This window comes from Amblyomma mixtum, chromosome 7, assembly GCF_055824585.1.
Source record: "Amblyomma mixtum isolate Tamu chromosome 7, ASM5582458v1, whole genome shotgun sequence".
NCBI lineage: Eukaryota > Metazoa > Arthropoda > Arachnida > Ixodida > Ixodidae > Amblyomma > Amblyomma mixtum.
The window spans coordinates 115,984,896-116,003,328 of record NC_143018.1 but is presented as its reverse complement, the minus strand read 5'-3'; the positions used below and the strand labels follow the sequence as shown (position 1 = coordinate 116,003,328).

The 18,433-nt window shown below is 45.8% G+C and overlaps 1 protein-coding gene across 1 annotated transcript in view; it reads left to right on the top strand.

Annotated features, from left to right (window-relative positions):
• The first annotated feature begins 1,081 nt into the window (after positions 1-1,081).
• Positions 1,082-18,433, top strand: part of LOC149337285 (uncharacterized) — a 193,414-nt gene continuing 176,062 nt past the window's right edge. The window contains exon 1 of the mRNA XM_089554376.1: positions 1,082-1,177. Within this exon, the coding sequence (XP_089410502.1) occupies positions 1,082-1,177 (96 nt within the window). The remainder of the gene's footprint in view (positions 1,178-18,433) is intronic.

Here is an 18,433-nt window from a genome sequence, read left to right as displayed (position 1 = left end):
GTTCTAAGCACGTTAAAAGCAAAGCAATCAAAGCGTTAGCTTGGCTGCTGAATGGGCCCTGGACACCTCGAATGACACAGCATAAACCCCCATTGTGCGAAGAACGTGAATTTCTCTCAAGGCCTCACTGACGCACGAGTAGGTACGGCTGATATCGCCGACTGCGAAGAATGCGATGGTACAGAAGAAAACACTGATATCAGAAACTATGGACTTAGGAAGCCAATGTACGCGACGTAAGAGCACTTCGCGACGGTAGGATTCTGTAGGAAGTGATCTCGAGGACTCCCATGAACTCTATTAGCCGTGTGGACAGCAGCAACAGCTACGCAGTTATATCGCGTCTCCAAAAAGAGGTTGGGCGAAAACAGTTGTGGTGAGGAATGCGTTACTGTGTTTGGAAGCTGCCGTCAAAGGCCTGCAAGAAGAACCAGTCATTATAACGAAGCAGAAGATGCGCACGGCGGAGTGTTTGAAGAAAATGCGTTTGTTTTTTTCGCAATTTGTGTTTTTGGGCGTAATGTGGGAAGTCATTTAATAGGAACATATTTGTATTTGAGCTTTACTAATATTCCTCTGTAATCTTGGGGATTTCTGGGGGCGTGCTGTTTTTCTTCTCAGGTTTAGATGGACAAAGGCAAAACCACGTAGTTTCTTTCGGCAAGACCAGAGTAGAAAGTCGAAGACGAGTTGGAATCGGACTGTAATACCGTAGGTATGTGCCATCGTTTTTGAGGAAACAGCAACAAAGAAAATTCCGGGGCTGAACCCTAAGCTAATAATCCTATTACGCATGGAAATTTTCCTTTTTGGCTGTTTCTGTGGAAAACTACGGAGCCTAATTGAAAAGAACGACGCACCTGCCTCAGCGTATTTATTACATAGCTCATCCCCATTAATATGTCGGCGCCCAGGCGAAGGAATCGCTTATTGATATGCCAGATTGAGAGAAAAACGACTGTGCGTCCCCTCTATGGAACAGCACGCGTGATTCTAGAACGTTCCACCAGATTTGCATCGGAAGTCTAGACTACTGGTTCGCTGTCGAGGAGCACTTCCTGCACCCTTGGAACGAGAGAAAATGGCGTATTACGGCATGTTTCAAAATATTACGAGCGCAGACAAGGCTGAAATGGTTGAAATAGGAAGTAAATCCGGCCACCACTTCTACTTCGAGGTAGGTACCCGGACTTTGTGATGTTCTTCTGCCTATTAACACCTATTTAGCTAATGTTACAGTGTTGGAACACAGGATCGGAATTTTCGTTTTCCTTCGAAATACAGCTATCATGGAAATATTTTTGTGTTACATTTGATGACTGCGATCAACGCCACAAGTTGAATGTCTGCTGTCAGATTATTTAAAGACTGAATTATTAATAATATAGAGGCATATTACCCGGTGCCCTCAAAGCCCAGTAATTGAGGAGCCCTTATGCAGGGAAAAAACGCTATAATGAAGAAAACAAAAGTAAATCCAAATACCTGTTGCCTTAAAGAAGGGAACATGAGTTCAGACTGCCTTTTTTCGACATTCCACCATATAGACGTTTCCTCACAAAAAGCTTCAAGCACAGCCTGATGGTTACAGGGAACCGGCGCCAAGCTACAATGACCGCAGTACTAGAATTTCTAACAAGAGTATGCGGCTGGTCAGAAAATAGTTTTTTATATGGCAAGTTTGTAAAAATAGGGATTGATATGTGAGAATTGCATGAATGCATTGTATCAAAAGTATTTCTTTCATACATACAATAATACCACAAAACCCATGATTGTAAACGTGAATTACACGAAACTCATATGTTCATGTTCATAACACGTGCCCCCCGCCGCGGTGGCTCAGTGGTTACGGCGCTCGGCAGCTGGCCTGAAAGACGCGGGATCGATCCCGGCCGCGGCGGCTGAATTTTGGTGGAGGCGAAATGCTAGATGCCCGTGTACTGTGCGATGTCAGAGCATGTTAAAGGGCCCCGAGTGGACGAAATTTCCGGAGCCCTCCACTAAGGCGTCCCTCAGAGCCTCTGTCGCTTCGGGACGGTAAGTCCTTATAAACCAAACCTAACAATAACACTTGCTGCTATCGCACGGTAGAACAGGAACAAAGATATGTCTAGAAACATAGAGTGCAAAATTTGACGCGTTTTTATTGGGAAAGCAATACTGCTCACACTTTGAGCCCTTCAGCATAGCGCGGCGGTGGACACATTTCACCTTTAGCGTGACCTTAGACGTGACGCCATACTAGCTGCAAAAAACCAGGGCCCCAGCTCGGCTCGTCAGCGAAGAGCGGCGGTAGACACGGCGGGCGGTGAGCCTCTCGCTTCTCCCACTAGAGGCGCTGCGGTAGGAGTGACGTCACACCATCTGTGGAAGAGAAGGGCCCCAACTCGTGCCGTCGGCGGAGAGCGGCGGTAGACACGGAGGACAGTGAGCCTCTCGCTTCTCCCGCTAGGAGCGCTGCGGTCGGAATGACGTCATACCAGTTGTATAAACAGAGCTCCAGCACGTGCCGTCGGCGGAGGCGCCGCCGCATGGTGTGTCATTTGACACTCGCCGACCCCTTTTCCAGGCATAAGGGGGTCGGCGAGTTTCAAATGACGCACTATGCGGTGGTCCTCTTCTCTTCTATCGTCTCTTTTCTCCCCCTCCCCCTCTACTACTATCGGCACGCTGGCAATGGGCGTGGTGGTCTGCCACCAGTAGATAGGCTTGTGCCCTCCCCCTTTCCTCTTCAAACCACTCACTCACTCACATCGGCGCAGAGCAGCGGTAGACACGGCGGATGCGGGCTGAAGAAACGGATGAAGGTGCTTTCGCAATATCCCGGCTTAACCAAGCTGAGCCTCTCCCATTTTTTTAGATTTCTTAGATTGGAAAGATCTAGGTTGTTTAGTAGAACTGCGACGGTCCAAGAGGGGTAATATGTTTGGTGCTTGTGGAGTTATTCATTTTTCAAAAGCATGTCTTAAGAGGTATAGCAACCTAGTGTTGCACCTGATAGGGTAAAGAAGACATGTCGATATTTTTCCATCATAAAAGTCCTGGTGGTGAAGAAGTTGGTAAGCATATATAAAGTTTATATTTATCTTTTGGTGCGTAATGAGTTGGCTGTGCTGAACGACGTAAATATGATATTTTATTTCTGCAGTGGATGGCATTTTTTCTAGACGCGGAAGCGTACCAAAGTTTTTTTAGCCGTCCTCTCGCACTATTGTGGAGTAGTAAATTGCGAGAAAAACAAGGGCTTTTAGTCTAATAGCAATCGGAAAGAGATTCGCGCTCCAAATAGAACGCCTAAGCGCGCTACAACATAACACAGGTTTTAATCAACAGATGAAAGTGACTACGGTTGAGCCCCGCAATAACGGAAACCCTCAGAATGAAACTGATGGCAACGAAAAATGCTGGCGCCCCCGGTGAACTTATATAGAGTTCAATGCATTTGTTCACTCTCAACAGCGGAGAGATAATAAAAAAAGCAGGCGTGCATTAACGAAAGTTTGAGGTAGCGATCTGCAACATTTTTTCGGCACATGAGCCCGTTGGGAAGAAACAAGTGGCAAACCTTCAGCAGCAGCAGACTCATCCAACAAGTCAGGCGCGTTTATTTCTGCCAACAAGCATCGGCGCTGTTTACTTTCTGTCGGTTCGGTAGGGATGATGATGATAGCAACGAGATTTTTCTTGTTCACTGGAAGCGACTTTCTGCTAGCCCGTCTGCTGGCAACTACGCACGCACGTGACGTTTCATGTGACGACACCATCGGCAAACCGGCGAAGCATCTAGGCAGAGGAACAAACCCTTCTTTTTATTTTCGCTACCACGCAGAGCTACCACGCCGACCACGCTATCTCGCCGTCCGCCTAGCGCTCTCTGAATTTCGCCGTGACATGCTTGTGCCCAGTCTTTCTTTTTATGGCCTGTCGGAAATATGCTGCCTCCAAGCGGTTACTAAGGGTGTCAAGTGTGCGTACCGAGGGAGACTCATCGTGCGGATGTTGTTAAATATCGAAATGAAGCCACCGACGGCGACTAATCTTATCACGGCGACTGCTACTTTGGCCACCCTTGTCCAGAACTGCTTCAGGCACGCCGGTTTCGCGGCTGGTCGGCACGCCCTGGCAGAACCGGAAGCGAGTGTTTCTTGCATTCCACAAGGAAGGCAAGTAAGCTCGCGTAATGTGCTTGATGGTTTCGATTTGTCATCCGGACTTGCCTCGGTGACCACGACGACGATGAAGCTAAGCGCAGCTAATCAAGCTGCGAAGCCCGAGTCGTGAAGCTCCTGCGCAACAATGATAAGGAGAGCAAAACGAGCAAATTTTTTCATTGAATTTTGGTTCTGGAAAGTAATCTGCGTGCTCATGTGTCTGTTTTCGCGACAGCGAAGTACTAGCGAGAATGAAAAAGTTTTCCTTCCCCGAAGACTTCGTTCTTGCGGGATTCGGGTGTATCACATATCTAGCTTCAGAATGTAACACCAGGTATTTTATATTCCTTCCCAATGCTTACTTAATAAAGCCCTCGATTCAGTTCGTCGCTACGGGAAACACGTTTGTTGTGTGCAGCGAATAAAATTCCATTACTTTTTCATTTTTTTAGGCTAATCACTTGGGACAATTTCTGTAGCTCTTACACAGCATTATTGGCTATATTAAGCGAGTCGACTACCCCAGTTGCGCTAAACAACACACTTGAGCCTTCTTCATAGAGTACAACAATGCCTTTTTATCGATGCACACTATAACTTATACACAGATTAAATACAAACGACCCCCGAATGCTGTTCTGTGGGACACCGGATGAAATGTGGTGGAATGTAGAATGGTAGCCAATATTGTCGGTAGGTTAAGATTACCTGGTTAGGCACCCCTGCAAAAGAGTATGTATTTGCCTACGGAACCATACTGAAATAATTGAAGAGTTGCGTGGCATATTTAATCAGAGGCTTTCCTGAAGTATATAAAAATTGCCAGGATCAACTCATAAGCCTCAATGATTTTGTTTCTCATTTTTGTTGTAACACCAAGGCGGATTGCGTAGACCTCCTCTTTCGAAAACCACACTGATACTCAGACAAAAACTGTGTTTAGTAAACAAGCAGTTTGGTGAGGTGAGCATAATCTCCTAAATATACTTAGCAATGGTAGCTATAACATTCGAGAGGTCGTAGTTGCTTACATCGTTACGTGCATACGTTAATGACTGCGATCGTGGCCTTGTTCGCAGAGGAGACTTCAATTTAAATATGCCTGAACCAACTATAGACTCTATTAAATAATTCAATCCGTTGCTTGAAACGCTAAGTATAAGAAACACCACACACCTTGCAACACATATTACGTCCACTTCTTCAACATTCTTTGAATTACTCTATGCCAATCGCACAGCTCATAAAACTAAATAAGTTGTCCTTGCATGCGATCTCAGGGATAACATTCGTATTTTTTTATGTGTGAAACTTCAACAAAAGGGAAAATAACACACAGAGCTGTATATACAGCAAATTTTTCCATCCAAATTAGAACAATTTCGGGATGATTTAAAGACAGTGCTCTGGTCAGACGTACAAGATTGACACCGTCCTAATCATTCTTTTTGCTCATTAACTGGTACGTTTAATGAGTTTTGAAGAAAATATTTTGCTTTCTTAAAATAACCACCTAATGTGTAAAATGCGAGTTAGGAATGACAAGTTCCACAAGTTTATTGAGATCAAAGATATTGTTAAGCTGAAAGAATTTCAGAAATATGGAAATAGTCGTAATAAGGAAATCAGGAAATCTAGAAGTTAATATCCTGAAAACTCTTTTAACACTGTGAAGAATGACGGCATGTCTACTGGGCGAGGACTCAATCATTTCTTGGCCGTTCAGTGTTGCCTGACCCGGAGTGTGAGCTTAGTATAAATGGTGAGGCGGTACCTAGACCTGCCTTGGCAGATGCTTTCAGTGGGCGCATTTGTTTTTCAGTCCCGGACTGTCCGGGACTACTTGCGGACTCGAGTCCGGTATTTGTTTTTCTCGGGCAGCCCGAAAGCTCCGCCCACCTGCTTGCATCGCCATAGCAACGCGTTCGTTTTTAGCCTATGGCAGTCCGCGGGCTGCTTGGGGCTGCTGAGAAGGCAGCAGACGATAGCTGCGCGCCGCGCTGGCAGCCATATTAAGTTAAGCCCCACCTCGATGGACACTTCCCAGGCGTACACGCGAAGCGCCTGCGCGCCCAGCTCGCGCCGCGACGGGCGTCGAAAAGTGGCATTCACCTCCATGCTCCTGGTGCTGGCTCGCTCCCCCTCCCGAGCCGACTGAAAGAATGTCAAGCCGTGAACAAAACATGGTTGGGGGGCGCTGAAAGGACGAATTAAACCGCGAAGAAAAGTTCGGGGAACACGAAGCTATGAAGAAAAGAGTCCTCGAGAGCCCCGTGGTCCTCCGATTGTTGTCAACCGGACCCCGCTTCCGACGCGCGCGCTAGCGCCCGTGCGCAGGCGCCGATATCTGACATGCACAGATATCTGCGCCCCGCTCGCGCCTGCTCGCGCGTAGCGCCTCGCGCATGCGCAGACAGGCTCCAGCGTACGCCCGTGCGCGTAGGCGCTCCGCCCGTACGCCTCGGAAGTGTCCATCGAGGTGGGGCTTTAGACTCCGTGTGCATTTTGAGTGCTTTTCGTGTTCCTGGAGGTCGATATCATGCGTTGAACCTTCACATGAGCTCCGTAGCTCCTCTCTGAGCCATCGCAAGACTTTTTGTTCTTGCATCTTCGTTTATTTTCTTGAAATCCACCGCACACTGACGCGCGTTCGGAGCTGCGAGCGCGTATTGTTTGCTCGTGTCGTCAAGAGGCTCTTGGTCGCTTGTTTTGCCGCATGCCGTCTGTACGCTTACCTGAAAGCATCGCAGGTGAACCACTCGTATACTGGAGCAGCTATAGAGCTTGTTGTCAACATTTTTGCGGAGGGTTTCGTCTATCTGCCTTTCCGCAACGAGTTGGGCTACTTTGTGCGAACTTCGCCGCAAGCAGTAGCGGCGAGCATACCTCCGAAGCTGAGTTCTGTAATGCACCTACGCTAAGCTGACAGTACAGTCTTTAAATCGACTCAGTATCATGATCAAGCGCACGGCGTTGCTTCGGCGTCGTAGTGGCCGTGGCTTGCATCGTCTGCTAGCAGATGACAGCGTCCTTGTACGGTAACCGAGGGGGAGCCCGGCTCTGGCGCCGAGTTCGAAAGCAGCCTATGGCAAGTAGGTCATGTGACCATGACGCTTTTCCTGTCCGAGCGGAAGCCGAGACCTGCCAGCAAGTAGTCCGGGACTGGAAAAACAAATGCGGCCAGTAACCACTTCAAGAAGAATCCAGAAGTCTTTATTGAGTAACACAAACAAATTGTATACACAGATATTTGGACCGATAGCCAATGAGGCTAGTAAGCGGTCCAATACAAAATAACATATAGTACAGCAATCACAAACGCAAATTTGCAAATTTAACAAATTTCGCAAATTTCGCAAATTTAACTATGCCGGAATTATGTAAGCCTGCGATATCTTTATTAAAGAATTCCTAAGCAGTACTTCTCGATGCTCTGACTAATAAAGATGTGTAATTAACGATTATGCGACAAGACGTTCGACCAGCTGCGATGCCCACGACGTGCAAATCGAGTCTCTAAGATATTTTCTAGATCTTATATCCCGTGGCCTAGCATATATTTTTAATTTGTGCGTAAGATGTGTAGTCTTTTCTAACGATATGCAAATACGAAATAAGGGCTATACATAAGAAAGGTGATCATAGCAATCTAAGTGATTTTCGCCCAGTTTCTATTCTTCCTGTTTTTCATAGGCGTTGAAAAAGTTACGCTAGAGCGCTTCTAAACTTTTCATTGCGAAAGCAATGCTACTCCGAAAACGGCCATTCGCGTAGCGGCGGCCACTCGGCACGATTGACGTTGAGATTGGCACTGACGTCATACCTTGCGTAGTGATGTCACAGCGTGACGTCATACCAAGAGCGAGAGACGGGCTACCAACTCGGCTCGTCGGGTAACGGCGGCCGCTTGGCACTGCGCGCCGCGCTCCTACCGATAGAGGCGCTAGTGACATTATAGCGTGACGTCATACCAGGAGCGAGAGACGGGCTACCAGCTCGGCTCGTCGGGTAACGGGGGCTGCTTGGCACTGCGCTCCGCCCTCTTCTCGCTAGAGGCGCTAGTGATATTATAACGTGACGTCATACCAGGAGCGAGAGATGGGCTACCAACTGGGCTCGTCGGGTAACGGCGGCCGCTTGGCACAGCGCGCCGCCCTCCTCCTGCTAGAGGCGCTAGTGACATTATAGCGTGACGTCATACCAGGAGCGAGAGACGGGCTACCAACTCGGCTCGTCGGGTAACGGCGGCTGCTTGGCACTGCGCACCGCCCTCTACTCGCTAGAGACGCTAGTGACATTATACGTGACGTCATACCAGGAGCGAGAGTCTGGTTACCAACTCGGCTCGTCGTATAACGGCGCGGCCGCGCTCTTCCCACTAGAGGCGCTGCATATGTAGATAAAACAGCTGCTTTCGGAACCTACCAGGCTTAACCAAAGCTAAGCCCCCACCAGTTTTTTTTGGGGTAAAAACAAAATAACTGATGCCTTATAAGGTTTTCGGAAACTCCAGTGTACAAAACTCTTTGCTTGATTAAAAAGAATACATTTTGACAAATATTTGCAGAAAAAGATATTATTAGGGATATTTCTAGATTTTACAAAGGCATTTGGCTACCCTAACCGAAATCTCTTTCTTAAAAAATAAAAAAATTACCGACGATTACGTTACTTCCTAATGCGAAATTTGAGCGCAGCAAATAAGCTGTTTCACCTTTTCGATAGATTGAGGCAAAGAAATCGAGCAACACATGTATGCGCTATCACAGAATTTTTTTTTTTATTTTTCACACGTATTCGCAATTTAGGCTCGGGCGGTGCACATATACAGATCCGCCGCCACCGATCTCGCTCTCTGATTGCCACCGCACAGGGGTTGCATTGGAGGAGGAGCGAAGAAAGGAATTAAGTTCGAGCCGGCGCTTTGACAACCGGAGACTCGCAGGAAGAGGGGGGAGGGGGGCGGCGTGTACACCCAGCGGCAAGCGATGGGGGCAGAAGCGCGCGCAGCAAGCGGACAACACGATAAAGGGAGGAGGGAAGAGATAGCAGCGACTTACTGATGCCGCTGACGCCAATAGCGCTGGGGGGATGAAAGGGGGGCGGAGCTGGTTACGAGGCCGACGCCGACGACGACGCGAAACCCAGGAACGGACGCCAAAGAGCTGCGCTCTAAAAAATACGTCTTCGATGATTACCAATAGAGCTCATTCAATAATACCGCTCGGTTCACGTGCTGTATTTGGAGCAGAACCGTCATTCCTCACATTTAACTCGTTCTGACTAGGGAGTCCCACAGGGAAGTATTTTAGGGCGATTTTGATTTCACCTATCATTAAACGACATTGTAAATGTGGACATGCCGTCTAAGTTCGTCATATACAGCGACGACACTACCATTTATTGTGTTTCCGATAAAAGTTTTGTAGCATAGGAAACTTGTTATCTAATGTAGGTGATTGGGCAAAGCTGATTTGTCCAATAATTAACAGCTATAAATCACAAGCTATCGTTTTCCACGTGAAATGCAGACTAGTTCCATTCGAGATCAGGCTTACACTAATAGCTCTGAGATAGATATCCAGGATGATTGTAAAATACCAGGAGTCATCTTTACAGAAAAAATAACTTGACAATGCCAAACAGATTATATATCACCAAACTTGCATCAGTAGTTAAAATTCTCTGCAGAAACAAGTATTTCTTACCCTAGAACACCTCACTCATTATGTCCTACATAAATATTGTACACTCGTGCGGGGCCGAACCGAAGTGACCAGTATGGAGAAATTCGGTAGACTATAGAGAAAGGTTGTAAGAATGAATCTACTCTCTGCATATAATTCCAATGTACAGCCTTTATTTCAAAAGCTCAGTCTATTATATGTGGAAGAGATGTATAATCACAACCTATGTCCTGCAATAATTACAGAAAGGTGGGAAAACAGAAATATTCTGACAAATTTAGGGAAATAAATGTCGTAAGGTCGCCTCACAAGAAAACCCGAATTCATGAAAGTTGATTCCTGCAGAACAAATTACGCTCTGCAAATCCCACAACACCCAATTCCTTCGGTCTTAAATTCTTATTTTTCTAAAAATGCTAACATTTTATGCGCTGTGTGCTAGGCAGTTGAGGAATATTTTTCTTCAATCGAACATAAACCTGTGGCAGGCATTAGTGTTGTATTATTCATGTACTGATTTTTCACTGCCATCTCACTAGTGATTTCTTTCTATTTCGGACACTGTTTCAATGCAATGTCGCCGCAATTTCAGATGCGTCAGAATTTCGTAGTGACGGCGTCTAAGCAGACGTCGTATTTAGCTCAAGCAAATAAAGTTGTTTCTCTCTCTCTCTCTCTCTGTCTCATTTTTTATTAGCGTGTAGCTTTCTATTCCTTAAATTCCACCAAAAAGCATCAGGTCTGGTTTCCATGTATGTTCGATATGAGCATTCTACCCTAACCATGTCGAATAGTTGGTGTTCCTGATGCTTTTTTGCAACACTTTTGCTGCCATGTGCGACCTGTCGTTTTCTTGTAGGGGGAGGGAGGAGGATTAAAGCTGTGGTTGCAGCTTTTCGCCTCGTCTCAGCTCATTACTGAAGGAAAATTAAGCTATTCTATCTTTTTTCGTTCCTCCTCTACGCTTTATATATAAGAGAAGCATTTTCACATTTAATGTCAATGGTAAAGCTCCCAGATGAGAGCCATAGGCTGATATTATGTGCTAAATATCATCAGAAATGATCTACCTCATGTTTTAGCGGCCAAATCTGAATATTCTCAGTGTTGTACACTGCCTATTTGTCTATCAGATGCCAACACATGGTGTCTGAAGTGTATCGTAGGGAGCACAAAACAAGACTTAGTCGCCGGTCATTGTTTTACGTGGCAGCAAAGTGGAAGTTAAAGCAGTGGGATTATATAAATCCAGGTAGCGATTTTCTAGAAACGACGAGCTCCACCATATTGGTGTGATTAAGAGGTGCTCCCTGCGTGTCATTTATAATTTTCTAGATTCGCTCTTGTCGACACGTAGGCACGTTACTGAGCAAAAGTTCTTACTAATTTAGCTTTCCTCAAACCGGCCTTAATCGTATTGCAAAATATTTTGATGGCTACCAGTGTTAACGCATCGCCGTCTTTGAAAAAAAAATTGTCACGGAACGTTCCATTCTGACGAATTAGCAGTATTGATTACCATTGATTGCAATATTTCGGCGCATGTCTTCAGAAGTTCAACTTTTTTTCTGGCAAAATAGAACATACAAAATAGGACATACAGCCTGCCCACCTGACAGTGAGCAAACTGCCACCTATGGCACGTTTCGTTTCAAGCTGCACGGGGAGATCACTCCAGGTCCCACAACCTCACCACTCGCACACTTTTTTTTATTTGAAAACAGAAATGTATACAGCAAACTATGTACAATGGTACTGGACCCATAGCCAAGGCTAGTGTCGGGTCCAACACAATGATAAATTGCAAAAATGCGGCAGGTGGAGAGAACACTTCTCACATAAATAATTTCAAAATATTAAAATCCCAACATACATAGCTAATGTATACACTTGTTATCATGCATACATTCATTGTACGCAGTAACCTTAAATATTAGCAATTTTGTAGTCATTTAGGTACAGAATTTACAGCTCAACCGGCGGAAACTTACAGATTCAGCAAGAATATTTGAAGAGATTGTCAAAAATTAATTTTTATTTTAACATCACTAGGGATGCCATTCTATATTTGTGCACCGTTGAATTCAATCAACCTTTTCCCGTAAGTATTGCGGCATATTGGTAGGTTAAAATGATTTGCGCTTGCAGCTCTAGTGTCCTTTTTAGGGGTTATAAAGATACTTATAAAGATACTTATAAAGATACTTATAAAGATATAAAGTTATAAAGATACTTTGAAGCTCCCACCTTCCGGGTGCCTCTATGAACCGCTGCACCACTTCGCCAGGAGTGGTTTTATGACCCTCCTGTTAAATGAACATGCACTTGAGAACTACTACCTCCCCAACATGGGACGCAGGCACAACCTAGAGAGAAGGAGCGTCTCTTCAAGGGGAATTTCTAATGCTGCATTGTAGTCTTAAAATTAGGTTAAGCGTTAATATCTATGCGTCAGGAGACAAAGACGCCAATGCCGAGTTAGCTAAAGTAGCCAAACAGTTCTACACAAATCTATACAGCAGCCAATGTAAGATGACGCTGTGCATGAAGGCAGGGTGGGTTCGTTTTGAAATGTGCCGTTATTTCGCGTTATTGCGTTGCCGTTATTTACCGCAATCCTGATATGAACAACTTGTTCTCAAATCAAGTCTGCAGAATGTTAAGCAAAATTACTGTTCAGTTTTCCTATTCAAACTTACAATTACTGGGCGATGTACAGCCTCTACATTTATGATGTCTTGTATATTTTTTGGGGACTAATAAAGCCTAACTTTCTTGAAAAAAAAAATGCTAGCTTTCCAGCCGTTAATCGGTCTTCATGAACGGCTCCAGCTTATGATCCTGAAGCTCAGACTTTCCTCCAGTCATGCCGCGATTTTTCAATGCAGCCCCGTATTTCTGAATCCACGCACCGTTCCGCCACTTCGGCCAATGTTCTTATCTTATTGTAACCATTAATCCTTCCTGCTGTTCTAATATTACGCTCTTATATGTCGTTTCCAATCGTTTTGTTATAACGAGAAAGCCAATTTCGTCCCCCACAAAAACCAACAACTCTCAACAAACAAATCACGTGCTACATCCGAGCAAACTTCGGCGACAGAAACGCTGAGTTGACAGCTCTTCCTGAGCATTTTCTTTTATATTTCTAACAAGTTCGATGGAATTCAACTTGGACTCTTGAGTAACAAACTTGCTGCTCTTATTGATAGATTCATGCACGTCATCGATATACCATGCTCTAACACAGCACCTTCGTTTGATCTGCACCTACATTCCCAAGCAACAAGAAAAAACGTCTTTATAGACACGCCGACAAAAACAGGCCTCCCGATTCCTGGAAACGCTGCAAAGCATGGGACAGGAATCATCAGTCGGCGGTGATATCTTGTCGCCACCACTTTTTCACCCACGATTTGCCATCAGTTTTAAGTAATAGCGCTCGAAAGTTAACAATAAACCCAGCGAATCATCCCGATGTAACTTTAACCGATGCTCCGGGAGGCACAGTGCCTGTAGCTCAATGCGCCCTGTTCTCAATAACGCATTCCCACCAGTTTATAGCCATAAAAAAGGAGTGTTTAGGTCTTATTACTATGAATAGCTTTAATACCTCAGTGTCCTAAATATTGACAAGCAAGACTAATATCTTATCTTTACTAAGGAAACATTAATTTTACATTCAGAGCCTTACAGGTACTGCAGAAGGTAGTGGGCAGACAAACTTACAACTAACAGTTCTGATCAAAAAGGGGACGCAAAAAATTCGTTCTGTAGATACTGTGCTCGCTAAGACAAAAAATACATTAGTGCAGGTCAAAATTCTCAGAGTTTATTAAAACGCTAACCAAAGCTTCGCGAAAGTTATCTTTGTCAGTAATAGAGAGTTTCATTAGGAAGATCGTTTAATTCCTGAGAAGTACGGGGAACAAATGCGTGTCAGAAAGAAGCTGCTTCGCGAAAGGGGATGGTAACTTTGTGGCAATGATCAATGCGAGGCGATAAGTTATAGGGTCTGTGAAAGGAATAATTAATGCGAAAGGATTATATGGCTCTGCCGCGTGAGCAAAAAGTTTCCGCAATTTTAATCGCGCGATTACGTCGTTCTCTGAAAATTAATGCGTGAAGGCGTGATTGTAAAAGATAATCTGTTATAAAATGTCTGCGTGGGAAAACAGTTTGATGAGGTGTAATTTGTCAGTTTATTAAAAGCGAAAAAATACACCCGGACGTCAAAATCGCCATGAAGATAGGTATAGTACATGGACGTCAGAGCAGCTAAATACGTCGTTATAGTATGCGGCCGTCTTGCTTTCGCACTGCTCCGGTGCGGGCTGCCGCAGTGATCTAAAAACAAAATTAATAGAAATAAAGAGAAGCAAAATAAAACAAAAATTAAACGTAGAAAGAAAAATAACAAACAAAAGGTATTTTAATCATCACAGAAAAAGAAAATAATAAAAATAAAAACAAGCATTGAACAAAAATGGCGGGAGAACAACAGGACATAGAAATGCTGTAAGATTTGCGGTCTTAAGCTGACAGTGCAGTAATGTAATTATTTTGTAGGTGTCGCGAATGGATAACGTGTCGCCGGCTGCCGAAGGGAAAAGCTATCGCGGGCAGGTTGTAACACGACAAAAAGAAACAGATCAAACAAAACTAAACGAAGCCGTATTTGTGATTTGAAGGAAAAGAGCAAAATAAGAAACGAACCACACAAATAAAAACACACACGCAGCACGCCTACAACACTACACAAGAAAGAGTTCACCAGATATGGAACGTCCCAGGTGAAGCGGAACTGCCTCGCGGGCAGCAAGGACGCGGGTTGATGAACTGCGATGCGTCGCTGGCATTGCGTCAAAGGAAGCGCCGGTAGTGAGCCGGGTGGTAAGGAGCGGAGAGGAACATAGGAAGACGCCGATGGAGTGCAGTCAGCCGCCCCGAAGACTTGGCAGCAGCAGCAGCAGGAAAAGCGTAGCCTAGACTCGTCGATGGCGTCCCGAAACGCCGTAGGCTTCTGCAGGATTTCCAAGGAAGCTTCTCGGCAGCACGGACCCTCCGTCCATCGGCGGCCACCTCCACGCTTGAAATGGACGTAGTAGGCTTCCGTCGGTGATATAACAGAGGTCCCCGGCAGCACGGACCCAACGTCCGACGGCCGCCACCCCTCGCCTGAATGACCCGACCTGCGCTGTGCTGTCTTCCTTCACAGCTCGCTTTTTTGACACGCCAGCTCTCCGCTCCTCGTGCCCGCCGCGCTCTCTGTTGGGCTGGCACGCGCAGCGCTCCGCTGTGCGACATACCACTGTCGATGAACCGCGTTCAAAAATCCCACGACCATTTTGTGTGCACATCAAAGTAGGCAAGAGTGATAATAGCACTTCTGGAAAAGGTTAACTGACAAATATTTCTTCGCCAATCCAAAGAGTGAAGATTCAGGTTAGAAGTAATTAAGTATTCATGACTAGGATCTAAAACAACTGTTGTGTATTCTAGCTTGTGACGTATGGTTGTTTCATGTATTAAGGAATAATGAAAATTTAATTACTTTAATTTAAGGCAATAAAGCACATTCGCCTCAGATCACGTTGGTTTCAACAAAATACTCGCGAATTATCCTGGAGGTATTGATCACATCTTCTCGGCTATTTTTTAGCAATATTTTTTATTTAGTTAGAGTCCACTTACGCGTAGATAAGGTGGTGTCGTTTTTAATTTGGGCGATGGTTCATCGCTACTCATTGTCCACAAATTTCATTAACCAGCACAATCTGCAAACTCTGAACATGTGATTCATGCGCAGCTAATTAACTATTCAAAACACAACATCCGCTTTAAGTACCAGCATTGCTTCCGTAAAGGCTATTCATCAAAACTCAACTTCCTGCATTTATCCATGACATACAATCAGCTGCTGATGCTGCTATTCAAGTCGACTTCCTACATCTTGATTTTTCTGAAGCGTTTAGCTGGCTGCCTGCCACCGATTATTAACCAAACTAACACCGCCTAAAGTTCGCCTGTTTTTATAGCATGGCTTAGATTTACCAATTTACCAAAAGTTTTCCAACTTTCAACTGTCAATTACCTATCATTCATGGGTGTGAAGAAGAAAGCATTTAATTTTGTCAGAGCATTCCTGAGCAAGAGAACCCTAGAACGCCATCGCAGTGGATCAATGGTTAAGGCGCTCGTCTACTGTGCTGGAGTACCCGGGCTCGAACCCAACCACGGCGGTTGTGGTGGTGGAAAACATTTATGTACAGATTCATATGAGGAGGTTTTGCGTGAGCTGACCCACGACTTCTGACCCACGACATTTTGCGACTTCTGCTATTGCTCGATTCGATAGGGCTTTTGCCTCGGCGTAGCGCGTCAGGTAGTCAGTCGCTTGATGAACCACTTATTTCGATACGCTGACTTCTGGAAAGTGCAAAGGATGTCCATTCCGATGTGCTAAAGTGATATTGAGGGTTTTTAATGGGGTTCAGAAAACCTGCTGGTCTGGTGGGAGGGATCCTAAGTCGCTGGAAATCTCGGCCGGTTTCCACACAATGTGCGTCATCAGCAGGCAGTCGGCACCAGCAATACTTGTCTTGAAGGCGGTCGACGGTGCAAGAAAAGCGGAGATGCCCAGCTGTCGGCTGGCCGTGTGAAGCCTGAAGAACTTTTTCTTGAAGTCTTGGAGCTACAACAAGGAGGCAGGCTGTTTCTTTATATGCAAAGTTCTTCTTCACGAGGACACCATTCTGTACGCAGATTGAAGACAATCCTCGCATGAACGAGACAAAGGGTAAAGAAACCTTGCCTTCCAAGTATTCAATGAGACGTTTTGGGTCAGATTTCGAGCGTTGCTGCCCTGAAAACAGCTGGAGCTGATGGGTCCTGGAAAGGCGTACTCATCGTCGTCCAGCGGCGATGTGTCGACAGGTTCTCGTTACAGGCAGTCGGCGTCAGAGTGCCTGGGTCCGGACTTGTAAACGACGATGACGTCCAACTCCTGGAGGTGCAGGCACCATCGAGCTAGGCGGCCGGAGTACTCCTTCACACTTGTATGCCTCCACAGTGCGTGGTGATTGCTGACCAGCTTCAACGGTCGTCCGTAGAGGTAAGGGAGGAATTTCGGCGTAGCCCAGATGATGGCAAAGCACTCCTTCTCGATTGTCGAATAATTAGCTCTCGCTTTGGACAGGGAACGGCTAGCATATGCGATGACATTCTCCACTCCGCCAGTTTTCTGAACAAGGACAGCGCTTAGGCCCACACCACTTGCCACGGTATGAGTTTCAGTCTCGGTGTTTTCATGAAATTGCGCGAGGTGGCTGGGGGCCGTAAACGACGCTGAAGTTCATTAAAGGCTTTCACTTTCGGCGCTTCCTATTTAAATGGCACGACTGCTTTTGTCAGGCGAGTCAGTTGCTCGGCGATGCCTGAAAAGTTGTTGATAATTCATCGGTAATATGCACAAAGTCCAAGGAATCTTCTCACATCTTTCTTAACGGCCGGCGGCCGAAACAGTGTGATAACGGCTGTCTTGTGCTGGTCTGGATGTACTCCCTCCTTGCTAACGATGTCGGCTACAAACAGCAGCTCTTCATAGACAAAGTGGCGCTTCTCGGCATTCAAGGTTAGGCCGGAAGACTTTATTGCGTCTAGCATTCTTCGATGCCTTTTTAGGAGCTCTTCAAAGGCCGCCGCGAAGACAACGACGTCTTCTTAATATACCAGAAAAATTGGCCACTTCAGGCCTGTCCGCACTGTATCCATTACTCGCTGAAACGTCGCTGGTGCGTAACAGAGACCATATGGCATCACCTTGAAGTCGAAGACGCCATCGCTGAGTGAAGAATGACGTCTTCTTGCGATCTCTTTCAGCGACTTCAATTTGTCAGTAGCTGCTCTTGAGGTGCATAGATTAGATGCACTTCCCGTTCGAGAGTCGTTCCAGTGTGTCGTCGATGTGCCGCAGGAGGTTCAAGCGGCAGTAATGAACGCAGAATCGAAGTGCGCCCTCTTTCTTTCTCACTAGAACAACCGGCGCCGCACAGAGGCTCTTTGAAGGCTGGAAGTCATCGTTGCGAAGCATTTATTATACTTCGTTCAGGATGGCCTGTCGTTCTCGCGGCGATACTCAGTTGGGTCTTTGGAGCATAGGTAGGGTGTGCTTGCCGATTATGATGCGATGCCTACCAATAGGCGTTTGTCGGACCTTCGGTGATGACGAAAAGCACTCGCTGTAGCTTCAAAGGAGAATGCTGGTTTGGTCTTATCTATTCCGGGGCAGGGCTAGGTTGATTACGAAAATGGGCGAGTTCGCAGAGCTCTTATGATCAGGCGAAGCTTCTGCGCATGGTTCGGTTAGAGTAAGCAAGTCTCCTAAGGTCTGATATTTCTGAGAAGAAAGTTGTCGTTCCTTTGTTAACATGCTGGTATTGCTCGCAGAAGTTAGCAGCACTTCATCTTGGCTTTTCTAGAAATGTGCGATGCTCTTGCGATGCCGATTCCTCCGTCTAGAAGCAGCTGCATGTTCCCCTCGATGATGGCTTGAGTGTTACTAGGTTTCGTGGCGCCTACGGTGACGATGAC